Source organism: Ahaetulla prasina, chromosome 7, assembly GCF_028640845.1.
Source record: "Ahaetulla prasina isolate Xishuangbanna chromosome 7, ASM2864084v1, whole genome shotgun sequence".
Taxonomy (NCBI): domain Eukaryota; kingdom Metazoa; phylum Chordata; class Lepidosauria; order Squamata; family Colubridae; genus Ahaetulla; species Ahaetulla prasina.
In genome coordinates this window covers 8,432,343-8,460,009 of record NC_080545.1, presented here as the reverse complement: position 1 = coordinate 8,460,009, position 27,667 = coordinate 8,432,343, and the positions used below count along the sequence as shown (strand labels likewise).

General features: G+C 44.9%; 1 protein-coding gene across 6 annotated transcripts in view; it reads right to left on the bottom strand.

Annotated features, from left to right (window-relative positions):
• The window catches only part of SRPK2 (SRSF protein kinase 2), a 144,631-nt gene that overhangs the window by 13,418 nt on the left and 103,546 nt on the right, over positions 1–27,667 (bottom strand). For 5 of the 6 annotated variants that reach the window (XM_058189762.1, XM_058189767.1, XM_058189765.1 and 2 more), the window contains 5 exons: positions 26,829–27,317; positions 10,745–10,845; positions 10,536–10,643; positions 1,759–1,828; positions 66–158 (listed from right to left, as the gene is read on the bottom strand). In XM_058189762.1, the coding sequence (XP_058045745.1) occupies positions 66–158; positions 1,759–1,828; positions 10,536–10,643; positions 10,745–10,845; positions 26,829–27,317 (861 nt within the window). The remainder of the gene's footprint in view (positions 1–65; positions 159–1,758; positions 1,829–10,535; positions 10,644–10,744; positions 10,846–26,828; positions 27,318–27,667) is intronic. The other variant, XM_058189766.1, reaches the window with a different exon arrangement.

The window sequence follows — 27,667 nt, the reverse complement described above, 5'->3', positions numbered from 1 at the left end:
CCAGCAAGCAATTCGCAGTCCGCTTCTGTCTGCGTCGCGGCGCCTTTAAAAAGAAGAGGGACTACCTCTGCGATTGAAGAATTCCCGAGAATATTTTCCAGAGAGAGCAAAGTGCCTTGGGATATTGCCTAGGAGTTCTATGATGTGAGCTATGTGGTCTATGGAGGAGAGAAACAAAGGACATAAGGAGCGGGAAGGGCAGGGCAGGGCAAGGAGGGGATAAAAAGAAGAGGGGGAGGAAAAATGGAATTAGTTTTTTTTTTTCCTTTTAAAAGAAAGAAATCCAAAGAAGTTCTCCACGCAATAAAACCGCATGCAGAGGGTCTCGAGGCCGGGCGGAGAAGAGAGTTTGGGGAGCGTCGGCAGCGCTTAAAAAAAGGAAAGCAAAATAAAATAAAAATAAGCGACGCTTCTGTTAATAACGCTGCCAAGGATGTTCGAGCAAACAAGCGTGGATAACGGGCAGTTCACAGATGGATATAGGACTTTGCAGGGAGGGTCCTCGACTTACGACCGTTCGTTGATTGACCGAAGCTACAACAGCACTGAAAAAAAGGGACTCGGAGGCCATTTCCCACACAGGAGCGTTGCATCGTTCCCCTGATCGGAATTCGGGCGCTCGGCAACCGACTCGTATTTATGACGGTTGCAGTGTCCCGGGGTCACGTGATCCCTTTTTGAAAGTCAATGGGGAAGCCAGATTCACTTAATGACCTCACGATGCCCTGAATGACCATGTGATTCACTTAACAACCACCCGATGCACTTCACAACTGTGGCAGGAAAGGTCATAAAAGGGGGGTGAAAAACTCACTTAACGACTGGGGACTGCAGCTGGAATTTTGGGCTCGGTTGTGGTCGTAAGTCGAGGACTTACCTGTAAATCATTTACTAATGACCATATTTACCCAAAAGGGAGATAAGCCTGAATTTAAGACTAATACTTTAATAATACTAATACACACACACACACTCCTGCCAGAAGTCACGCTCCAAATAAGTACAGGGCAGGATAGAAAAAAGAAAAAAATGTGCATTAAGTAACATATTAATGTAGATTAACACAAGCATTTTGCCTAATGTTTGTTTTTGCAAAAGAAATTTGCTCAATATTATGCTTTTTTTCCGCCCCCAGTTTGTTTTACAGCTGCAAACCATTTTCACTGAAATTACTCCTGACGTTGTTCCAACTTTACTAAATGATGTTTAGTAGAGTTTGCTTGCCGGTTAGAAGGGTGGTATATACATTTAATCATCAATAAGTCAGGTTTTTCCCACCGTTCTCGTCTATATATATTTTTTTCCCCAGCAAATTCAAGATGACGAATACTATCATCACCGCCACCCAAATTCTCAGATAATCCTTACGGATATAAAAAAAATCTGCCTAGGGGGTAAATACGGTCATAAGGTCCCCGAAAACTGGGAATTCGGCATTCAGTGTCTAGTGTCTCGAGATGGCGCCACACGGTGTCAGGTTGTGTATTCCAAACTGCACAATTTCAAACTTTCCAAACATGGATGCAGGTCTTACGAGACAGGATGGGAATTTCCCCTTCTCAAGATTTAGGGAGGAAAAAATATTTCTGCAGAAGGGAGCGATTTACAGTTAGTGATGGGATTTTGAAGAGGAGGGGAAAATGCAGGGGTTGGTATTTTTGGAAATGAAATTGCTTTTCAGGAGCTGTCTCTTCATATTCCCTAGGAATATTCTCACAAAGGTTCAAAGCACGCCAAGGTATCGTTAAAAATACTTACCCTCGTCCCTGGAATAGTCTTCGCCGGAATGTGGCTCGAAGAGATAGTCTCCAGTTGCCAATTCAAAAGCCTGGGGTTTTTAAAAAAAAAGAGGAAGGATATTTTATAATGGACGAGTTTTCTCTCTCATGCAAGGAATACAAATAGTCCTCATCTTACAACAGTGTCAGGGTTCGGAGGAATGCCCCAATTAAATCATGAGTCTTGAGCCAAGCTTCAAAAGAAATCCAGCTATTTATTAGGAGCTTCATGTCACCATGATCCCCAGGTGAAGTCAGCTCTGACCCTATGTAATTTGCGTTCCAATTATGAACCTGTGTGTCATCAATCACATTTGCCAACGGAGCAATTTCCCGGGTTGCAGAGGTCACTCCCCTTCGGCTGCTGTAGGTATCCCTGGGATACAGCCTTGAGGGAGATAAGCGTGGAATGTGCATCTGTTTTTGGCTGCTGTGCAGTTTCACCAGGTTCTCTTCCCCCACCCCGGCCTATGGCAACTCGGGGGCAGGGCAGGGATGCTTTGCGAGTTGACGTTTAGTTCATTTAGTTCATTTAGTGGCCGTTCAAAAACACAACACAGCTCTGAAAAATGTGACTTATGACCATTTTTTACACTTTTAACCAACCGTTCCACCATCCCTGTGGTCATGTGATCAAAAGTCAGACGCTTGGCCACTGACTCATATTTATGACGGTCGCAGTGTCCTAGAGTCATGTGATCCCCTTTTGAGATCTTCTGACAAGCCAAGTCAATGGGGAAGCCAGATTCACTTAACAACGGTGGGACTAATTTAACAACTGCAGAACGGGGCAAAACTCACTTAACAAACATCTCATTTAGCAACAGGAATTTTGGGCTCAACTCTGGTCGTACGTCGAGGACTATCTGTCATTGAAAAACCCTTGTTTACATAGCTTTAAGATGCAAATGAAAATTATTTCTATAAAGGGATTTAAGAGAAGCTAAACATCCAAAAGAAGTTGCTTATGTCCAGTGGGAATTTCAACAACCATTATGCCATAACACAAGCCTGTGTGTGGGGGTCAGTCACGTCGGTGTCTCAACTTAGAACCGTCATGACTTACAACAGAAATTCCAGGTTCCACTTCAGTTGTAAGTCGACTGCATGTACACTTAAAATAAAACCAGAAGACGAAACTAATGAAGAGCTCATCCTATTGTTTTTGATTTTGTATTATTATATCTTACCGGGCTTCTTATCAAAAGCACAAGATAAATTCCCATATTTTTCAGAGTATAAGACACAACTTTTCACCCCCGTAAAAGAGGGTGAAATTTGGGTGTGTCTTATACTCCGAATGTAGCCCCGGCCACCCACCGGCCCTCACTCTTTGGCCTCTGCCTCCCAGCAATTTACCTCCTTGAAGCAAGCAACAAACAGCAAAACAGCCCATTTCAGCTTCAGCACAACCTGATTAGCACAAGCAGTTGATTGTCGGTTGGATCGACCTCCCGACCCTCAGCTGTTTCAGGCTGCAGGGATTGCCATGGCCTATTGTCACGCGGGCCTCCGCTGCTTGCTGCAAGCAGGCAAATTGCTGGGAGGCAGATTTTTTTTTTTCTCATGCTGAAAATGAAAATGAAACTAAAGCAGGCTGTTTGCTGCAAGGAGGCAAACGGGGGCAGAGTTATTGCGAGTGTTTCTGTGAGTCTTAGTTTCTTCTTTGTGTCCTTTTGCTGTAAAATTTCTGTCTCGAATCAACAATTAGCTGGAATTTTAAAAAGCATTTCACCAACTTAATTAAAATGTTACCTGAACGAAAATAAAGAGTGGGAGGAAAAAGATTTATATCTAACAGATTCCGTGCTGAATAACTTACTGATTCTGATTACAATACCAATCTATGCAAAGACAAAAACTTAAAATAGTTCCAAACTGGTACAATTTCATATTATTTCCCATATCCATGCACTAGCGCCATGATGGCGAACCTATCGCACAGGTGGCAGAGGTGGCAGGCGTAGCCATATCAGTGGGTACGTGAGCTCAGCTGATTTTCGGGCCTTCTGGGCCCACCAGAAGTAGGGAAACAGGCCGTTTCCTGCCTCCGGAGGGCCTTGGAGGGGTGGCGGGGGAAGGCCCGGTTTTTTCTCTCACCTGGCTCCAGAGCCTCTCTAGGAGTCTGGGGAGGGCGAAAACGGCCTTCCCCACCCCCCTGGAGGTCCTCCAAAGGCCAAAAATGACCCATTTGCCAACTTCTGGAAGTTGGCAAACGGGTCATTTCAGGCATCTGGAGGACTTCCGGGAAGGGGGAGGCCGTTTTCGCCCTCCCCAGACTCCTAGAGAGGCCCTGGAGGCTGGGGACAGCAAAAAAAGGGCCTTCCGGTACCTTCCGGTGTTTTCAGCCTCCGGAGGACCTCTGGGGGGGGAATGCCGTTCCCCCCCCGGACTCCTAGAAAGGCTCTGGAGCTAGGTGAGAGAGAGAAATGGGCCTACTGGGCCATTGCGTGCCAGGAGCAGGGGGAGTGAGGGGGCTGCGCACAAATGCGCGGGGTGCATAAACTTATGGGTGTGGGTGTGCACATGCGGGTGCCCCCCCCCCTTCCTGGCACCCGTAGGCAAAAAAGTTAGCCATCACTGCACTAGCGTATATCTTGTTTTCCTCCCAAAAAAGGTAGGTGCGTCTTATAATCCGGAGCATCTTATACTCCGAAAAATATGGTAGCTATCACAGGGTGTTTCTTCTCAACCACGACAATTTTTAAGACATGTGGACTTCAACTCAGCTGCCAGGGGAATTCCGGGAGTTGTAGTCCACACAATTTAAGAGTTGTAAAGTTTTGAGAAACACTGAGCTATCAGATACTAATTCTTAGCTGGCTAAAATACTGCAATGGACTCCTAGCACTTTCGATTCTTCCACGAATAATAATAATAATAATAATAATAATAATAATAATAATAATAATAATAATAATAATAATAATAATAATAATAATAATAATAATAATAATAATAATAATAATGATGCAGAGATAGAGGCACATCTTCTCTTTTTCACAAGAACCTTAATAACAAAATAGATGAATTCCCCACAGGTAGCCCTCGACTTACGACCCAAATTGAACCCCAAGTCAGACAGTTGCGTGAGCTTTGTCCTATTTTACGACCTTCCTTGCAACAATTCTTAACCGAACCATTGCAATTGTTCCGTTAGGAACCGCCGTTGTTAAGTGAATCTGGCATCCCCCTTGACTTTGCTTCTCAGAAGGTTGCAAAAGGCGATCACGTGCCCCTCCCCCCTCCCGGGGACACTGCGACCGTCATAAATGTGAGTCAGTGGCCACGCATCTGAATTTTGATCATGTGACCGCAGGGATGCGTCAATGGTCACCAGGTGAAAAACAGTCGTAAGTCACCTTGTTTAAGGCCGCTATAACTTTGAATGGTCACGAAACCAACTATCGTAAGTTGAGGACTAGCCATATTAAAAAAAACAAAAAATCAGGATATTTTCAGTTCCCCGACTTGAAATGTATAGTAAATGAGAATGTTCCGAGATGGTACTTCAAAGGAATAAAATGATTCCTTTTTTTTTTTTTCCTGGTCCGTTGTAACTTCAGACGGTCGCTAAATGACCGCGGTGACTAAATGAACTCTCATACGTCGAGAACAGCCTGGGTGTGGGTGATCGGGGAAAAGATGATGCTTCCCATTGATAAAAACCAGAATGGAACTTAACATTTTCGGATTTCTCCGAGGCTACTTTCTCTTCGGCTACCATGCAATTATCTGAAGGATAATAGGTGTGTGCCGGAACAGGACTATAAATAAAGATGCATTAAGGAAAACTGGCTCTTCGCCCTCCCAATGGCTCTTGAAACTCAGTGAATCCACCAGTGTGTTGTGGCCCACTGGGAGCAGCAGAGCCAGACAGTGAGGGGGGTTGGAGAGGAATTTGCTGGCTGGGGAATTCTGGGAGTTGAAGTCCGCCAGGCTTAAAGTGGCCAAGGTTGGAGAGCCCTGCTCTGAATGGTTTCTCTGAGGATCTTGGGCACGCGCCGTGACTTTAAGCGAGAACAAAACTGCACATTCTAGAAGACGCCGTCTCCTAGAGACGGCAGTTCAACAGGACAACCAAACATACCAAGGACAATTCCAGGATGCAAAGGGAAAAAAGTAGCAGTATGCCAGCATTTGAGTATATTTTTAGAATAGAATAGAATTTTTATTGGCCAAGTGTGATTGGACACACAAGGAATTTGTCTTGGTGCATATGCTCTCAGTGTACATAAAAGAAAAGATACCTTCATCAAGGTACAACATTTACAATATTTGAGTATTTTAGTATTAAACGGCCTGCCACAAAACTGCATTCAATTTTGGTCGCCGCGATGTGAAAAAGATGTGGAGACTCTAGAAAGAGTGCAGAGAAGAGCAACCAAGATGATTAGGGGACTGGAGGCTAAAACATAGGAAGAACGGTTGCAGGAACTCGGTATGTCTAGTTTAATGAAAAGAAGGACTAGGGGAGACATGATAGCAGCGTTCCAGTATCTCAGGGGCTGCCACAAAGAAGAGGGAGTCAAACTATTCTCCAAAGCACCTGAGGGTAGAACAAGAAGCAATGGGTGGAAACTAATCAAGGAGAGAAGCAACTTAGAACTAAGGAGAAATTTCCTGACAGTTAGAACAATCAATAAGTGGAACAACTTGCCTGCAGAAGTTGTGAATGCACCAATATTGGAAATTTTAAGAAAATGTTGGATAGCCATTTGTCTGAAATGGTATAGGGTTTCCTGCCTCGACAGGGGGTTGGACTAGAAGACCTCCAAGATCCCTTCCAACTCTGTTATTATGTTATGTTATGTTAAAGGCAAGGCGTAAACTTAATTTTCCCAAGCATCTGAAAGCAGGTTCGCAAGAGAACCAAACGTACTGAGGCCAGGACGCAAAGGAAAGAATAATCAGTATTCCAATATTTGAGTATTACAGTATTTGAGGGCCTACGACAAAGACAAGGAGGGTCAACTTATTTTCCAAAGTACCTGAAAGCAGGAGAAGTAGCAATGAATGGAAACTAATCAAGGAGAGAAGCAACTTGGAACTAAGGAGAACTGTCTGTGAGAACAATTAACCTGTTGTGCCTCGCCCGCCCCCCTCTCCGCAGCCGGGCCCCTCCCGTCTCCTGTTATCTGAGCCAGAGACTGATGGTGAAGAAGAATGGCCTGGTATGCCTCCAACCCCCAGCCCTGGCACCATGCCCGGACAGACTGAGCAAATAAACCTCCCCCCCCACAGCGTGTGAGCAAGAAGCCAGCCACGAGCTAGAATTGCCGGCAGCTGAAAAAACGTGGACAGATCCCCGCTTCCGGAGAATGGAGAGGTGACGTCAGCAAAAGGAAGGGAGGGGCAGGCCTGGATAAGTGTTGAGTCATGGAGCCACACCCCATGGCCTATATAAAGGACCTGCTTTTTGGCATTCCTTGAGTCAGGCAAAGTCTCATCTGGTTGCTGAAGTCACACCTTGGATTCCTGCCTGCCCTGAGAACTCTGAAAGGAATTTGGCAAAGCTGCAGAGGCTTCGTGGCCACGCTTGATACAGACTTCCCAGACCCGGCCGTCAAGAGGAGGAGTGGGACACGACATCACCAGTGGAACAGCTTGCCACCAGAAGCTGTGGATGCTCCAACACCGGAGATTTTTTTATAGGAAAGGCTGAACAGCCACTTGTCTGAAATGGTAGAAGGTCTCCTGATTTAGCAGCGGGTTGGACTAGAAGACCTCCAAGGTCCCACTCTAGCTCTATTATGATTGACGGAAACCGATGGAAAGGGGCTACCTCAATGTCAGATGAAGTCTCTACTCATCGGGGGCAGATGAGATACAGCTCATCGGGCAACATACGATCTTCTCCAGCTATGGGCCACCAGGAAGAAAGCCAGCAGATTCCACAGCTCTTCAGGGTAAGTTTGGGAAGTGGGGATTCCTTCTGGGGCCAATTGAGTTACACGCCTGATGTCTCGAGAGAGATCCTTGAAATGTCCTCCTGAGACAAATCTCTATGGTTCTGTTGAGTAGGAGGAATGTGTGAAGTGGAAGCTTCGGAGGAGACGTGCTATTGGCAACCAACAGGGGATGACAATGTTCTTCCACCAAATGGTGGTAACGCCACGGATGGGAACAATACAAACCTTGAGTTCAATGGAGAACCTGCTATATCCTACAGGGTGTAATTTCTGAGCACAGCCATAGGTGCTGTTAGTTTTTATAGTAAACTAGTGGATAACCCGGCGTTGCCCGGGTATTTATTTATCCCAATCCTGTATTTACAGATCCCTCACATCAAGGACATAAACTGTTTCAACTCCTACCCTCAAAACGACGCTATAGAGCACTGCACACCAGAACAACTAGACACAAGAACAGTTTTTTCCCGAAGGCCATCACTCTGCTAAACAAATAATTCCCTCAACACTGTCAAACTATTTACTAAATTTGCACTACTATTAATCTTCTCATCGTTCCCATCACCAATCTCTTTCCACTTACGACTGTATGACTGTAACTTTGTTGCTGGCAATCCTTATGATTTATATTGATATATTGACCATCAATTGTGTTGTAAATGTTGTACCTTGATGAAGGTATCTTTTCTTTTATGTACACTGAGAGCATATGCACCAAGACAAATTCCTTGTGTGTCCAATCACACTTGGCCAATAAAAATTCTATTCTATTCTATTCTATTAAAACAGGAAAAGGAATGAATTATATCTATAGTGTCAAATCAAATCCCACTTACCAGAGGGAGCTCCCTTGTGGAGTACTGTGAAGCCATTACCATGGCAAATCCACTCTGCTGTACAGTAGAAGCCATTTTAAGGCACAATAGAACTTGAACCCAAAATGCACGCTATCGCTGTCAAAAGTACTGTGATTTGACACTATAGATATAATTCATTCCTTTTTATTTCAGCAGCCCAGGCATTCCAGAATTATGCTGGACCATACACACACACACCCCAACGGTTGTTAGGGGTGTCTTACCCCCACAGTATTTTTTTCCAGAGGGTAAGTCATCTTTGTACCAAGTTTAGTTGAAATTGCTCAAGGCGTTCAAGAGTTATGCTGGAACACACACACACACCGCCATTTTTATATTTAAGTCAAGGACTGGCTACCTGTAGCTCTGAAATGGTGGCCCAGACAGTTCAGGGGGTTATCCCCTCTCTCTCTCTCTCCCTCTCTCTCTCTCCCTCTCTCTCTCTCTCCCTCTCCCTCTCTCTCTCCCTCTCCCTCCCTCCCTCTCTCCCTCCCTCTCCCTCCCTCTCCCTCCCACTCCCTCTCCCTCCCTCTCTCTCTTCCCTCTCCCTCTCCTCCTCTCCCTCTCTCTCTCTCCCTCCCTCTCTCCCTCTCTCTCCCTCTCTCTCTCTCCTCCTCTCTCTCTCTCCCTCTCTCTCTCCCTCCTCTCCTCTCTCTCTCTCCCTCTCCTCCTCTCTCTCGCCCTCTCTCTCTCCCTCCCTCTCTCTCCCTCTCCCTCCCACTCCCTCTCCCTCCCTCTCTCTCTCTCTTTATCTATCTATCTATATGATAACCCCCTGAACTGTCTGGGTCACCATTTAAGCGCTACAGGTAGTCCTTGACTAACAACCGCAATTGATCCCAAAAGTTATGTTGCTAAGTGAAAACATTCATTGAGTTTTTGCCCCGTTTTACAACTTGGCTTGCCGCGGTCACTAAGTGAATCGCTGCAGCTGGTCACGCAGTTGCTAAGAGAATCTGGAATCCCCGTTGACTTTGCTTGTCCGAAGGTCGCAGAAGGGGAATCCCGTGACCTTGCGACAGGCAGACCTTGGTTTAGAACAGTTTGTTTTGTGACCGTTCCAAGTCACAAAAAGTGACTTATGCCCGTATTTCACATTTATAACCATTGCAGCATCCTCAAGATCACGGGTTTTAAAATTTCAGATGCTCGGAAACTGGTTCGTATTTGTGATGGTTGCAGTGTTCCGGGGGGGGTCATGTGATCTCCTTTTGCGATTCTTCTGACAAGCTGAGTCAACGGAGAAACCAGATTCAATTAATAACCACGTTCCTAAATTAACAACTGCAGGGATTCACTTAACGCCCGTGGCAAGAAAGGTCGTAAAATGGGGCAAAACTCCCTTAATAACTGTTCTCGCTTAGCAACGGAAATTTTGGGCTCCACTGTGGTCATAATTCGAGGACTCCCTGTACACTGGTAATTACCGGGTGGTCTAAGCCAAATTTAATTAATCGAGGGAATCGACGGATCAAAGAAAAGAAATGCATAGCTGGATTTTAGCCAGTGTCTTTGGCCAGTGAAATTACAATGTCCAGCTATAATTGTTGCAGTTGCTGCCTTTTCAAATAACTCTTAAATTATCTTGGCCAGAAATTATAATAATTTTTCTGTATTTCTGATTCAAAATATTTCTGATTGAATGGTGCGGTGGCTTAGTGGTGGAGCTCTTGCCTCACAATCAGGAGGCTGTGAGTTCGATCCTAAGTAGAGGCAGATATTTTTCTCTCTGGGCACAATGAGAATATATCTGCTGAATAGAACTCCGTACTGGCGACAGGAAGGAAATCTGGCCAGTAAGCACTCAATTGCCCAGACTCCACCCTGCAGGGGATTGCAAGGTCATTAAACAATGGGGGGAAAAATGGATGGGGCAGAATTCAGCAGAACCCCAATTCTGATAATTCTCCCTCGTTAATTCAGGGTCATTGAAATAAGATGATTTCTGATTCAAAAGCAGGAAAATAAGCAGCCAACAAAGTTCTTACCATACATGCTGTACTCCAGATATCAGCGGGTGTACTGTAACCTGCCCCTATTAAAACTTCGATCGATCTATACTGTCGGGTCTGGATATCTTCCGTAAAATGTTTATGCTAAGAAACAGAAACGACAGGCGTTAATTTACAAAACGCTCCAAGGCAGCCAGGAGACTTAAACAGCGAAGTTGTAGACGGGTTTAATTAATTACACTTACCACCCAGCAAGCATTTCCCAGGTCGGCAATTTTAACTCTAATTTTATCGGCGTTTCTTGGATCTAACGGATTCACCAGCAAATCAGCAGCCCGAGTTTTTGCTATTAAGAAAGAAAGAAAGAAAGACAAGAAAGAAAGAAAGAAAGAAAGAAAGAAAGAAAGAAAGAAAGAAAGAAAGAAAGAAAGAAAGAAAGAAAGAAAGAATGAATGAATTAATATCCGGCGCGCAGAAGCCAACATTTGTTTTTTTAAAGAAATCCCAATTGCGGAGCGCAAAAAATAGCTGATGTCTTTGCCTTTTTTTAAAAACAGAATTCAGATGTCAGGGGTCCAAGTAATAGACCCATGATGGCGAACCTATGGCACGCGTGCCCACCGTGACACACAAAACCATGTCGCCCGGCACACGCAGTCTTGCCTGTGTCTTCCAGGTTTCTGGCACACATGCACGCATGACAATCAGCTGTCCTTCGCACATGTGAGAGTGCTGTGAACCGGTGTGCGCATGCGCGCTAGCCGATTGTCGGGTGCGCATGCACGCCAGAACTCAGAAGTTTGACTTTTTGGGCACGTGATGCCTTTGTGTGCGTCGCAGTGTCAAAAACAGGCCTGCGAATGCACGCTGGTCAGCTGATCGTCAGGTACGCATGCACGCTACAACCCGGAAGTGTGGCTTTTCTGGGGTACAGTTTCGATGTGTGCGCATGCGCGACGTTTCCGTATGTCCTTTTCTGCCCTTGGCGCCAAAAAGGTTTGCAGCACTGTAGCAGACCCATACCAAGCAAAACTCTGAGGCAGACGAGTTCCTCAAAGAGTAGCTTTATTGGATTTATCATATTGGCACAAATCTGACGAAAACCGACTCTGAAGGTTCCCGCCGTTTTCACCTAATTAAAAGCTTTTCCCTCAACCCCAAAAATTCAAGTCACACGGTCCAATCAAGACACTGTTTTGGTTGCCTGGTGACCTCACTCCTCCTTCCTCTGGCCAGTTGTGAGAATGACCTTGGTTCCCAAGAGAAAGTAGTTTACTTTGACTACACAGCCCCAGCTATCTCTAACCCCACCCCTCTCCCCATCACGGTGGCAGCACGGAAGCTCCAAGATGGCTTCGGCCAGGCCACATTCAGGGTTGACATCATAATACGTAGGAAGAAAATGTTTTAAAGCAGGGGTCTCCAACCTTGACAACTTTAAGACCTGTGGACTTCAACTCCCAGAATCCGTCAGCCAGCAAAGCTGGCTGAGGAACTCTGGGAGTTGAAGTCCACAAGTTTTAAAGTTGCTAAGGTTGGAGACCTCTGTTTTAAAGGATACACCGATGATTAACCTAACGTGCTATAAATAACAATCATCATCATTTTAACCATTGTCTATCCACTGTGGGATGAAGGCCTCTTCCTCCTGTATGCAACCAATATAGTCCTGAGCTTTCTTTGGCCAACCGGGCCCATAATACTTGTTGAATAAATTACAATGCACAATTTTTAAAGAAGCTAACAACTTAAATAATTGCCAGGAAAAAAAAACCTCTTATGTAATATAGTCTCTTTTATCAAGGTATTTTTTAAAAAAAAAAAAACACCTCTTTTACATTTCTTTCTATCTCTCCAGAAGAAACCACAAATTCGAAAGAGGCTACCAGCCTAAATAATTGCCACAAATAGTCCCCTATGTAATACATTCTCTTTTATCAAGGATTTTTTTTAAAAAAACTCCTTTACATTTCTTTCTCTCTCTCCAGAAAAAAAACCCACACAGAGCTAAGTAAAATACATTTTTATTAAGTTTATATACAATGCAGGCATATACATTAAAGAAGGGTTGCAAGTGGGGATTGTGCGATTCTTAGGGACTCTGCAACCGTCAATAAATACACGTCAGTGGTCAAATTTCGATCAGGTGAAACACGGGGCAGGTTGCAAATGTTGTAAATGTGAAACCGGTCATGGCACTTTTTCCAATGCTGCTGTAAATTCAAACGAGGTCGCTAAATGAACGGTTGCAAGTTGAGAACTACCTGGGCCGCTTTTGCGACCATCATTATGAGCCGCGGTGGCGCAGTGGCTAGAGCGCAGTACTGCAGACTACCTCTGCTGACTGACTGCAATTTGGCAGTTCAAGTCTCACCAGGCTCAAGGTTGACTCAACCTTCCATCCTTCCGAGGTCGGTAAAATGAGGAGCCAGATTGTTGGGGGCAAGAGGCTGATTCTGTAAACCGCTTACAGAGGGCTGAAAAGCACTGAAAAGCGGTATATAAATCTTAAGTGCTATTGCTATTGTCCTCAGTTTCTAGGGAGAAGCGACATGGGGCCTGTTGTGTCTTGTCCGCTCTCACCGCAGCCGGGGCCTTCTTATCTGCTCCCGAACACGGAGGAATGTATGCCTCCCGGCCCCAGTCCTGGCTCCATGCCCAGACAAGCTGCAGAGGAGGGGGCACCTCCCGGTCCCAGCCCTGGCTCCATGCCCAAGCAGGCTGCAGAGGAGGAAGCACCCCCACCCCCGGCCCCAGCCCTGGCTCCATTCCCAGGCAAACGGAGCAGCTAGACCCCTCCCCCTCCTCCACAGCATGTGAGCCTGAGGAAAGTTTATTTCCAACAGCTGCTGATTGGAGTGACCCTCGCATCAGAAGACTGGATAGGCGGAGGCAACAGAAGGAAGGGAGGGGCAGGCCTTAATGAGTGCTGAGTCATGGAGCCACACCCCATGGTCTATATAAAGGATCTGCTTTCTGGCAGTCTCCGAGTCAGGCAAAGTCGAACTTATCTTGCTGAAGTCACTTTCTGGTCTCCTGCCTGCTCTGAGGACTTTGCTAGGACTTTGGGCAGAGCTGCAGAGGCAAGCCTGATTCGGATTTCCCTGACCCGGCCGTCAGCGGAGGAGTGGGACATGACAGGGCCCTTGGCTGTCCTTTCTATGCCAACATCTGTAAATGAAGAGTGATATCCACCCACCTCTTTTCGTCTCTCAAAATGAAATTGTTAAATTAACAGCTTAACAGAGTTGGAAGGGACCCTGTAGGTCATCTAGTCCAACCCCAAGCAGGAGACCCTACACCGTTTCTGACAGAGGGAAGTCCAGGCTCTTCTTGAAAGCTTCCAATGATGAAGCTCCCACAACTTCTGAAGGCAACTTCTGGTCCATGGATTGATTGCTCTCATTGTCAGAAAATTTGTCCTTATTTCCAGGTTGAATGTCTCGTTCACTTTCCATCCATTATTCCTTGTCTGGCCTTCGGGTGCTTTGAAAAATAGCTTGACCCCTTTCCTTCTCTCTGTGGCAGCCCCTCAAATATTGGAAGACTGCTATCCTGTCTCTCCTGGTCCTTCTCTTCACTAGACTAGCCATGCCAAGTTCCTGCAACCGTTCTTCGTACGTTTTAGCCTCCAGTCCCTAATCATCTTTGTTGCTCTTCTCTGCACTCTTTCTAGAGTCTCAACATCTTTTTTATAGTGTGGTGTCCAAAACTGGATGCAATACTCTAGGTGTGTGGGTCTTACTAAGTCTTTATAGAGTGGTATTAATATCTCACCTGATCTTGATTGTATCCCTCTGTTGATGCAATTTAGGATTGCGTTGGCTTTTTAGAAAGGCGCCTCTCTAAATCAAACACCACTAAGAATTTTCCATATCAGAGAGTCCGATATGAGATAATTACAGGTAGTTCTCGATTTACAACAGTTCATTTAGTGACCAAATTTACAAAAAAAAAAAAAGTGACTTAGGACCGTTTTTCACAGTTAAGATGTCTGCAGCAGTGGTGGGTTTCAATTTTTACTACCGGTTCTGTGGGCGTGGCTTGGTGGGCGTGGCAGGGAAAAGATATTGTAAAATCTCCATTCCCTCCTCACTCCAGGGGAAGGTTACTGCAAAATCCCCATTTCCTCCCAATCAACTGGGATTTGGGAGGCCGAGAATAGATGGGGGCGGGGCCAGTCAGAATTTTTACTACCAGTTCTCCAAACTACTCAAAATTTCCGCTACCGGTTCTCCAGAACTGGTCAGAACCTGCTGAAACCCATCTCTGGTCTACAGCGTCCCCACGATCACGTGACCAAATTTCCCTTTTTTAAAAAAAATTATCAAAATATAAAACACAAAGAGAAATTCAAAAAAGTAATAGGAAACTAGGAGGAGGGGGAGGAAAAAGAAAATATGGTGTAAAGGGAAAAAAAAGACACCAATTTCCAACTCTCTTTAGCAGAGTAGGCGATAACAGCATTACAACCGCAACTTTTTACTTTTTCACAACTGGCATCTACAAGCCATTTCTATAGCAATAGAATCTAATTAGCCAAAACAAAATCAAAACTTCATTTTTTTTCTGAGCCGCACGATCGTCAGAGCCTTTTTTTTTTTAACTTTTAAAAGCGTTTTTAAAAGTAAAAAAAAAAAAAGATTGCGCACCACAGCTGATCACACACACACACCCCACGCTGTTCTACTTACCCCGTGCCTCCTTTTGGAGTGCACTGCACACAAGCGCAACTCGCACTTGGCGCGTACAGCGCGCATGTCCAGCCAGCGAACAAGTAGTAAACCGGTTCAGATTTTACCACTGGTTCATACTTAACCGTGTTTCCCCGAAAATAAGACACGTCCCAAAAATAAGGCCAAGCCTGATTTTTGAGGTGATCGTAAATATACGCCCTCCCCCGAAAATAAGCCCTAGTGAAGGGGTGGGCGTGGCCAGCACAGGAGGCAGCCCTTCCCTTCCCCGGTCAGCTGATGGCGGCTGGGCCCCTTAACTGCGACCCGCAGATCAGCTGAGCTGATCCGGAGCTGCCTCTCATTCTCTTTCCCCCCCACAAGCATTCTTGGTACTCGCCCACCTCCCATATATTCATCCATCCATCCCTCTCACCTGCAATCTCCTGCCCCGCTCGCATGAGCAACTGCCCAGCACTTCTTGCCACGTGGTGCCCAGCTGGTATTTTTTTTTGTTTTGTTTACATTTATATCCCGCCCTTCTCCAAAGACTCAGGGCGGCTTACAGTGTATAAGGCAATAGTCTCATTCTATTTGTATATTTACAAAGTCAACTTATTGCCCCCCCCCAACAATCTGGGTCCTCATTTTACCTACCTTATAAAGGATGGAAGGCTGAGTCAACCTTGGACCTGGTGGGACTAGAACCTGCAGTAATTGCAGGCAGCTGTGTTTTAATAACAGGCTTCTTACAGCCTGAGCCACCACGGCATTGAGGATGGCTTGCTCTATGGCAGTGCTTCTCAATCTTTATAGTGCTGCGACCCCTTTAGTACAATTCCCCACGATGTGGCGACCCCAACTGTAAAATTATTTGAATTTATAGTGCCTGAAGCCGTATTGGCTAGCGATCTGAACTGCTTGCGATTGCCTTGAGGACGGAGGCATTAAAGCGGAGACTCCTCCCCTATTAAGTTTATCGCGCCTGAAGCCAGATTAGGCTAGCGATTGGGAGTGATTGCAGCTGGCTTGAGAGGGAGACATCAGAGCAAAGATTTCTCTCTTTTTTAATTCATCGCGCCTGAAGCCGAATTCGGCTAGCAATTTGAAGAGCCTGCAGCTGGCTTGTGGAGTCAACCACTGGAGCGCGACTCTTCGACTCGCAAGTATACTTCCCATATTTCCGATGGTCTTAGGCGACCCCTGGCAAATCGTCATTCGACCCCCAACGGGGTCGCGACCCACAGGTTGAGAACTGCTGCTCTATGGCTTCCAAATCCTGGCTGGAAGCCACTGGAAACTGAGAAGATGGGAGTCAGGCCAGCCGCTTGCTGCCAAGTCTTCCGGCAGCCGCAGCAGAGAGGCAGCGAAGGGCGAAGGGAGCCGCAGCCCCACATGAGGAGACTGTGCCGCCACCGCCGCCATCCGAGCACTGAGGACGGCTTCCTCTGTGGCTTCCAAACCCAGCTGGAAGCCGAGAAGAGGCCGGTCGGGCTAGCCACCTGCTGTCAAGTCTTCCAGGAGCCAGGGCAGCCACATGGAGTTGGAACCATAGAGCGGGAAGTGCACTCTCAGAGCGGCTGCTGCTGACGCAAAGACTTGGCAGTAAGCGGCTAGCCTGACCGGCGTCTTCTCCGTTTCCAGCGGCTTCCAGCCGGGTGCTCATCAGCTTCACCCACATCGACGTGGTGAGGCCTGGGAGGCGTGCAAGCGGGGGAGGGAACAGGCGCTCGCGTGTCTTGACGCCTTCGGGCCGCTTGCGTTCCCCCCCCCCCCCACAGGAGGGGCGGGGCTTGATGACACACGGAGGGAGCCTCTCTCTGCCAGACACCCCCTGATAATAAGGCCATGGCCATATTTTGGGGGTCAAAAGAAAATAAGACTGTCTTATTTTCGGGGAAACACGGTATGATCCCAAGGACACAGGATCCCCTTTTGCGACCTTCGGACTAGTCAAAATCAATGGAGAAGCCAGATTCACTTAACAAACATGTTACTAATGTATCAACTGCAGTGATTCACTTAACAACGGTGGGAAGAAAGGTCTTACATGGGGCAAAACTCACTTAACAAATGTCTCACTTAACATGTTTGGCTCCATTCTGGTCGTACGTTGAGAACTACCTAAATTCAACGAAATCAGTCCCCTTGGGTTAAATAATTTTAGCTTTTTTCAGCAGCCGTCCTGTTCATTTTCTGGTATTAATGCTACAAATCTAAGAGGGTTGGATTATCATAATTTCTATAACATTGGGTGAACAATTCCTCCGTTCCGATTTCATTTATTCGGCAATGGCTGCTAAATCTCTCTCACACACACACACACCCCTTCACTTTCACACTTACAATCATGATTCACAAAGCTTCATCTAGTTTGACTCCCACACGCGGCTTCCAAGTGAATTTTGTGAGGCAAAAATTCTAACAGGCTTGGAAAAGATCAGAAACAGCTCGCAAAATTCACCCCAGCCGAAGTGTGTCGAGCAAAATTGTTCCTCACTGCCAGCTCTGAGCATGAGAATTTTTTTTTTTTTCAATGAGCTGGGGAGTTTTCTGTACGCAGCTGGTCCTCAGTTTACGACGAAAATGGAGCCCAAAATTTATGTTGCTAAGCGAGAAATGCGTTGAGATTTGCCCCCACTTTGCGACTTTGCTTGCCACATTTCTTAAGCGAGTTGCGGCGGTTGTTGGGTTACTAAGACTGTGGTTAAAGGAATCCGGCTTTCCCCACGTGACCATTGCAACGGCCGTAAGTGTGAAAAACGGTTGTAAGTCACTTTTTTCAGTGCCACTGTAACTTTTAACAGTCACTAAACAAATGCATTTGTAAAATTGCCCTGCAAAATTCAAGAGAAGCTACTATTCATAATCTCACTACTGAACATTTAGAGAAAGAACTGTAGATGAAAGAGTAATCTCTGAAAATATATTCCACAATAGTATATATCTCTATTTATCTATCTATCCATATCTGTCTATCTGTCCATCTATCCATCTCTCCATCCATCCCTCTATCCATCTCTATCTGCCTATCTCCATCCGTCTCTCCATCCATATCTATCTATCTATCTATCTATCTATCTATCTATCTATCTATCTATCTATCTATCTATCTCCATCCATCTATCTATCCATCTCTATCTATATCCATCCATCCAACCAACCATCTCTCTCTCCATTCATCCATCCTTCCCTCTCAATCCATATCTATCAATCTATCTCCATCCATATGTCCTTGAGTCCTTGAATGGCGTCCTTGGTCCTTGAGTGGCGCAGGCTGCTAAACAGCCTGTTATTAACAACAGCTGCCTGCAATTACTGCAGGTTCAAGTCCCACCAGGCCCAAGGTTGACTCAGCCTTCCATCCTTTATAAGGTAGGTAAAATGAGGACCCAGATTGTTGGGGGCAATAAGTTGACTTTGTATATAATATACAAATAGGATGAAGACTATTGCTTAACATAGTGTAAGCCGCCCTGAGTCTTCGGAGAAGGGCGGGGTATAAATGTAAATAAATAAATAAAAATAAAATAAATAAATAATATCTTATCTATCTATCTATCTATCTCCATCCATCTCTCTCTCTGTCCATCCATCTCTATCTATATCCATCCATCCATCTCTCTCTCTCTCCATCCATCCATCCATCTAGCCCTATCAATCCATATCTATTGATCTATCTCCATCCATATCTTATCTATCTATCTAATCTATCTATCACTATCCATCCATTTTTCTCCATCCATATCTATCTATCCATCCATCCATCCATCCATTTTCAATAGTGAGGAAACAATGATTTTCCAGATTTATATTTTTATAATAAACGTATTATGATATATTTCATGTCATCTGAATATTAAGTGAACTGCTCAGTGGCTGAAAATTCATTCACTCTTTTCTCTGGCTTCTTCTCATTTCCCAACTTCTCCTTCTGTTTGTTTCGGATTTTAAAAAGGGTGTTGATCACGGCCGTCTTGGTTCAGAGACGATGCGCTGTGCGCGCCTGGAGAAGTTGCATGTCCACCAAGGTCAGGAATGACCCCCCACCAAAAAAAAAGTCACATCATCTTGATCCAAAACTCGCTTTCACGTTATCGCCAAGGAAATTTAAAAAATATCGAAAGCCAAGTTGTCGTCCATCCCACTCATCTAATCCAACAAAGAACATATGAACCGAGTCCAAAAGCATTCAAGACTTGTGATAAACTAATGTTTGCTGCTGCTTTTGTCCACTTTGGCTGCTAGTTTTCGAGGACTGCTGTGGCTTCTGCTCATTTTCTTGTTTCGTTTATCATCGACAGATTGCTGACTTCCCGACGTTCTTCCTCAGTTAATTTCGTCTCTTCAACTTTCCAAGAATTCGGCTCTTTTCTTGTTATCCCGCTGGAGATCTCATACTGTGGGCGGGCTAGACGGAAGTCCGTATCGTTCAACCGCTTATTCTGCAAAAGAAAAAAAAGAACCCACAAAAATATAAACGTATATATCAGAAGTAATGAAAAGAGACGCCGATTTTATAAAGTGGCATTCTCCCATTGGCTGATCACCAAATCATGCAACAGAGATTAATTTATGCTTTTGCATAAATTATTCAACTCAAGACAGAGGTTTTCAGCTAGCTAGGTGTTCTATTCTGTATCCTTCAGAGCAATATTATGCTTATCCCAAAATAGGTGAGGAAAATATATTATCAAGCTAGTATTGTAACATCCTTAATTGCCGCAAAGCTCTCTTGCTATTAAAACACCCTATTATTTTAAAGTTTAATGCTAACCAAGCAACTGGAAAGTGTTGAAAAGCAAGATCTTACCTATATTTCGTCTCGGGACGTTGATTTGAGAGCGAGGCTGAGGTTCGTTTGAGTATCGTAGACAAGTTGGCTTATTTGATTGACTGTGTCCCAGGTAATGTTGCTCATTTATGTGTCTCAGGCTCAATTTTCTACAGGGACATTAGTAGGAAAATGTACCGCCGTTGTCTTGCCAAGAAAAGCCCATCGAAAGAAAATGGAAAAGCCCATCGCAAGAATTTTCAGGGGAAACAGCTGCCTTTTTCAAATTAGCATAACAACCGCAAAATGGCATATTCCTCAAATATATATACATATATAGATATATAGATATATATATATACATACATACATACATATATATATATACACACACACACACACACACACACACACACACACACACACACATATATATATATATATATATATATATATATATATATATATATACACACACACACACATACACACACACACACACATATATATATTACTCGTTATCCTGGGGTAGAATCGATTATTACAAATATTACAACCCCATATCACGTAACAGTTTCAGCTAAACACTCCACTCTCAAGAAAAGAGTACAACTCAAATCCCACAATTACAAATGAATTACTGGACGATAATCTTTCCAGTCCAGTCTTCTTTTTAAACTTTAGAATTGAAGGTGCTGCTTCGTTTTCTTATTTTTATTTTCTGAACGAGCGGAGGAACACAAATCTGTAGGTTTTTTGGTACAAAATTATAACGGACCCATCAGAAAAGCGTGGAAAGGAGGCCAGCTTTTTGGAATTATTGTATTTTTCAGACTATAAGACACATTTTTTTGTCTCCCAAAAGGGAGCGAAAATATCTGTGCGTCTTATAGACCAAATATTGCCGAAGTCCTGCCCACCAGCCAGTCATGTTTTGGCCTCCACACGCCCTGTTTTCAGGCCTTTTTTGAGCCTTTTTCTTTTCTTTCTTTTTTTTTGCCCAGTTTCAAGGCTTTTTTGGCCTGTTTTCGGGGCTTTTGGGGCTCGTTTTCGGGGCTTTTTTTGGCCTGTTTTTGAGGCTTTCTGGGCCTGCTTTTGAGGCTTTTTTCAGCCCATTTTCAGGCCTTTTTGGCCCATTTTTGAGGCTTTTTTGGGGCCCCTTTTTTGGAAAAAACAGACCAAAAAAAGCCTCAAAAACGGCCCCCCAAAAATGGGCCCAAAAAAGGCCCCCCAAAAGGGCCGAAAAAAGCCTTGAAAATGGGCCAAAAAGCCCCCAAAACAGGCCAAAAAAAGCCTCAAAAATGGGCCGAAAAAAGCCCCTGAAAAAAGGGAGGCCAAAAACTTTTTTTTTGTTATTTTCCTCTTCTAAGTTTAGGTGCGTCTTATAGTCCCAAAAAAATACGGTACTTAAATGTTTGTTATGCTGCTTGACGTCAAAAACAAGATTAATATCCTTTAATGGGAAATTGTCTGGTATTATTGCAAATATCCCTCTCTGCAATATTATCTTTTTTGAAATGTGCCTCATTTTGGAACTGTCTTTTGAGATACATATGTAATGCATATAATTCTGGGATCTGGGGTGTGTGTCCAGGGTCAGTACTTAACCACTTCTATTACTGTATTCAGGAATCATCACTGGATCGGTAGTCCTCAATTTACGACAATTGAGCCCAAAGTTTCCACTGCTGAGACATCTGTTAAGTGAATTTTGCCCAGTTTTACAACTTTTCTTGCCGCACTTGTTAAGTCAATCGCCACAGTTGTTCAGTTAGTAACCCGGTTGTTAAGTGAATCTGGCTTCCCCATGGACTTTGCTGGTCAGAAGGTCACAAAAGGGGATCACGTGACCCCAAGACACTGCGACCGCCATAAACATGAACCTGTTGTGACTCCGGCCCCCGAGCCTGTTCTTGTCGTGTCCCACTCCTCCACTGACGGCCGGGTCAGGGAAATCCGAATCAGGCGTGCCTCTGCAGCTCTGCCAAAGTCCTAGCAAAGTTCTCAAGGCAGGCAGGAGACCAGAAAGTGACTTCAGCAAGATATGTTTAGACTCAGAGAATGCCAGAAAGCAGATCCTTTATATAGGCCATGGGGTGTGGCTCCATGACTCAGCACTTATCCAGGCCTGCCCCTCCCTTCCTTCTGTTGCCTCCGCCTATCAAGTCTTCTGACGCGAGGGTCACTCCAGTCGGCAGCTGTTGGTAATAAACCTCCCTCAGGCTCACATGCTGTGGGGGAGGGGGAGGAGTCTAGTTGCTCCGTTTGCCTGGGCATGGAGCCAGAGCTGGGGGCTGGAGGTATTTCTTCCTCTTCAGCCTGTCTGGGCATGGAGCCAGGGCTGGGGCCGGGAAGCATACTAGAACATTCCTCCGTGTTCGCAAGCAGATAAGAAGACCCCGGCTGAGATGAGATCGGACGAGACACAACAGTTCTCATGGAGGAGGGTGATTCGGAGAGTGAGGGAGAGGAGCCGACAGGGCCTCCCTCTCCAGGTCCCTCCTTCCTGGCAACGCCTCAAGTGCCGGCGGAAGGCCAGGAAGAAGATGTGTCAGAGCCCCGACAGATAGAGGACAAGGAGGATCAATCCTGGATTGACCCTAGGCAGTGTCGGCAAGAGAGGCGTGCGCAGCAGAGGAAGAGGTGTGGCATGCCCAGAGAGTGCTGAGTCACTGAGCCACACCCCACAGGGGATAAAAGCGGGAGGGGTTACCATCTGGCCCTTGTGACAAGACAAAAGCTACTAAGGGTGAACTGCATCGTGTGAGCTTCAGACAGTTTTTGGATTTAAGGCTTGGATTTTTGTGAGTAACTCTTGACCATTCTTTAGACTCCTGGTTGCTCCGGCAACGGACTGTAAACAAGCTGACTCTTGATAAGAAACTTGGCCGGCTCTTGGAGAGTAGCTGCCAGAACTTTCCTCTGCCAAAGGAAACCAGGCCAACTTGTAAATAAATTGCTGGCAGACGTCCTTCAGCGCGTGTGTTTTCTTCGGTGAGGTGGAGGGGACAGAACAGAACCAGTTGCCAGACGTCCAAATTTTATTTGCATCCTCAGGGTCACCTGAGTAGTGCAAATGGTTCCTGTAGTCTGCAATTTTTCTAGCTGTCTGCAAAGAATATAAATCTTTCCGTTCCCCACCATCCTGTCAAGAGCTGAAGAAGCTTCTTGAAAGAGTAGCAAAACATCTTCCAAAAAAAAAGAAAAAATGAGAAAGTCCAGTTGCCTACTGAAAACAAGCACCTTTGGGACAACCGTGACCTGGATGACTGAGAAGCTCTACCGACTTTTAAGCTATACAGTTTGGGATGAGCGCCCTTGGAATCAGTGGTGAAATCCAAATTTTTTTACTACCAGTTCTGTGGGCGTGGCTTGGTAGGAGTGGTGTGGCTTGGTGGGCGTGGCTTGGTAGGTGTGGCATAAGTGGTGCGTTCCCCCTGGTTCGGATCGATTCATGCGAACCGATAGTAAAACCGGGGGTAGGCTCCGCCCATTGACCCCAATGTCATCAGGAAGCTTCTGCACGTGCGCAGAAGCAAGTGTGCGCGAAGCAACTGCGTGTGAGCAAAGCAAGCGCATGCGTGTGGTCCCGCTGCAAACCAGTAGTAAAGGTAAGTAGAACCTACCCCTGCGTGGCAGAGGAAGGATACTGCAAAATCCCCATTCCCTCCCCACTCCTGGGGGAAGGATATTGCAAAATCTCCATTCCCACCCCATTCTGGGACCAGCCAGAAGTGGTATTTGCCGGTTCTCTGAACTACTCAAAATTTCCGCTACCGGTTCTCCAGAACCTATCAGAACCTGCTGGATTTCACCCCGCTTTGAATAGTGTGGGAGCAGGAATGGATTTCCAGAGGGGGGAAAAATTGCAGACTACAGGAACCAGGAGCACTAACTCAGGTGACCCTGAGGACACAGATAAACCTCCAAGTGGCTTCAACGACCCTCTAAAAAGGATGCAAAGGACCAGCTGTCTGCAAGGAGTATAAATCCCTCCATTCCCCTACCATTCAGTCAGAGCTGAAGAAGCCTCTGGGATGAGAAGCGAAACGTCTTCAAAAGGAAAAAGAAAAACAAGGAAGTCCAGTTGTCTCCTGAAAAAGCACCTATGTGAAAACGATCATAAGTCACTTTTTTCTGTGCCATTGTAACTTTCAAACGGTCCCCCCCCAAAAAAAAATGATTGTAAATTGAACACTATTTGCACACAGACAGAAAAGGCATTTCAAGTACCCTGTATATTCATTATTCAGTTTTCACTTCCACTCAAAAAGCAATGTTTTGATACAAAAAGACTATCCCACATCAAACGGTAGCAAACGAAGCATTCTGCAGCATGAACATTTAAACAAGATGTATAAAGTAAAATATATAATGTGTAAGAACTATATAATATTGATAATAAGGTGATTTTATGTGAGTAGGTATTCTTATAACTCAATCAATGGCATAATATAGTACAGTGAATTATAGAAATAGAATTTATGTAAATATGAATGCTACGGATGATATTGATACCGATAAGGAAATGGTGTAATGAGTGAAAATTTGTGTTTTAAATGTTGAAAAAATTGAAAAATCTGTCACGAATATTTTGTAGTCAGCATTTAGCAGCGAGATTGGCCAATAGTTTTTAATTTGCTGTTTATCTGTATTGTCTTTTGGAACAAGCGTTATTAATGCCTCGGTCCAAGTCTTTGGTAATTTTGCCTGTTCTAATGTTTCATTCAAAAATAATAGCGCCAATGGTTTTTGTATTTCTTTATAAAACTCTGCGGGAATTCCGTCTGGTCCCGGAGTTTTATTTTATTTTGTTTTATTTTCGGATTGCTGCCTTCATCTGTCAAAAGTAATTTTATCATTTAATATTTCTTTTGTCATATCCTGTAATATGGGGAGACTCCTCACATTTAAATAAATACTGTTTAAATACCTTCTTCCTCTATCTTCTCCTGACTGTACAGAGTTTTAAAGAATTCTTGGGCAACACTCTTTTTAAAAATTTAAAAAGGTTTTTAAAACATTTCAATACATAACATTACATATGTTAACGGCAACCAGAATGGTCTTTGCGCAGAATTGGAAACAGACTGATGTCCCTTCAGAAGCCAGGATAATAAGAAAAATTTATGAGTGTAGAGAAATAGATAGGCCAGTCATGGCTAACCTTTTTGCCGTCGCGTCCCAAAAGCGGGGGAGCACGGCGGGGTCACGTGCGCACGGGCCCACACCAATAATTCAATGTGCCCCTCTTCTGCACCCATGCGTGCATGACCACCACCCCCATGCTCCTCCCATTTTTGGCACATGTTTCGCTCTCCCCAAGCTCCAGAGGCTTTCGTTTTTCGCTCTCCCCAAGCTCCAGAGGTTTTCTTGGAGCCTGGGGAGGGCGAAAACAGCCTTCCCCCCCTGGAGGCCCTCTGGAGGCCAGAAACGGCCCGTTTCCCATCTTCCGGTGGGCCCAGAAGGCCCGAAAATCAGCTGGCCAGCACGCACATGCGCACCTGAGCTGAGCTACGGCAATGCTCGCGTGCCCACAGATATGGCTCCCTGTGCCATCTGTGGCATGCGTGCCACAGTTCGCCATCACGGGGATAGGCTGTCTTTGGAATTGAAAGAGAGAGAAGAATCTAAGTACTACCACATTTGGAGTAGATGGTATACCTGGCTTGAGAATAGGAGTAAAATTAATGCATAAGATGTATAAAGTAAAATATATAATGTATAAGAACTATATAATATTGATGATAATGTGATTTTATGCGAGTAGGTATTATTATGACTCAATCAATGGTATAATATAGCATAGTGAATCATAGAAATAGGATTTATGTAAATATGAACGCTATGGATGATACTGATACCGATACAGAAATGCTGTAATGAGTGAAAATTTGTGTTGAAAACATTTAATAAATATTTTTTAAAAAAACAACAATGCACACCTTGGATTCATATTGCCATATTTCTATTTTTTTTTTCTTTTCCCATTAAGTTCTAGTTTGCCCTGCACATCAGGGAAAAATATGCATCTTGTCATTCAGAGACGGTTGCATTTATACTTCTGCGGATGTTAACTTTCTGGCTGGCGGGAGCGCAAACAAGAAGGAAGTCGGATCCATCAACCAGCACGCAGGACGTGCGTTTCTACGCAACGTGTAGTTGTTGATTTGGGAGGTGAGCACGTCAGCCGCTCTGCAACCATCTGCAACCTGTACTTTTACTCATCCAGCCCCCGCGCAGCTGCGGACAAACCTAAATCAAGCTTTATTCTGAAAACATGGTTACCGTCTCAGCGTTAGGCAGATTCGAGATTCCAAACGGAAAGTGTAGGAAAAAGGAGAATATTTGTTAGCTCAGGGTTGAACTGAGGCGTTCTTGGTGGTCTCTGAGCTTGGTTGTTTCCTTGCAGATGTTTCATGACCCAACTAGGTAACATCATCGGGGCTGCCAATGGTACCTACTTAGCATTAGTCTAGAGAAGGTCTTAGAGGACCAGTAGAGTTAACAGATCTGGAAGGGACCTTGGAGGTCTTCTAGGCCTGACTAGCACCGGTGATGTTACCTAATTGGGTAATGAAACATCTGCAAGAAAACAACCAAGCTCAGAGACCACCAAGGACCCCACAGTTCCTGTTCCTCCTCTTCCTCCTCCTCCTTTCTACAAACCCTACTCCCTTCTAGCAGGCGGTATACAAATGCAATAAATAAATAAATAAATAGCACTAATAATGTTACCTAGTTGGGTAATAAAACGTCTGCAAGAAAACAACCAAGCTCAGAGAGCACCAAGGACCCCTCTGCGTAGAAGCAGCATCTTCACTTAAAGAGTTTCTAAAACAGACCTCGATCGCGTAACGTTACAGTAACGCAAATGCTTACTTTTTGGCAAGTCTCCCGTACTGGATGCCGAAACCGTCCTGCTCCGATCGTGGGAGGGAGTGCTTTCTTCCCTTTCGGTTACTGTCGATTCTTCAGAAACCACCGAACCACAAGCGACAGAATCTAAAGCTCCGGGAAACACCGGAGATGAAAATTCATCATATTGTGATTCCGGAATGTTATGGCGTCCGTTCGGCAATTCGCCGTTAAATTGTTCGTAAGAGCTACTGTAACTGTACTCGCTTTTGGCATTTGGCTCGTCGAGATTATATTGCTCGGCACTGGGGCTATCCTCCTCATCTTCATCTTCCTCCTCGATCTGTTCTTCCAGGGAGAAAGGACCGTCGATAATGTGGCCGTTGGTTTTGGGAGATTCTATCCAAGTGGGATCTGCGGACTCCGAATTGGCTAATTCTTGCTCCAGATCGTCATCTTTCTCTGTGTTTTCTTTTTCCGTGTCTTCTTTCTCGTCTTGGTCTTCCGTTTCTCCTGAGGGATACAAAGGACATGAGGTAAAAACATCTTTTAAAAGGCTAACTTTCAAGGTGAGGTGAAGCATACAGTTAGTCCTCGAGTTGCGACCACGATTCAGCCCTAAATTTTCTGTTGCTGAGTGAGAACAGCTGTTTGGTGAGTTTTGCCCCATTTGATGACATTTCTCACCACGGTTGTTAAAGTGAGTCACTGCGACCATTAAGTAACACGGTTATTAAGTGAATCCGGCTTCCCCGCTGACTTTGCTCAGCAGAAGGTCGCAAAACAGGATCGCGTGACTCCGGGACACTGAGACCGTCATAAGTATGAACCAGTTGCCAACCATCTGAATTTTCGATCACGTG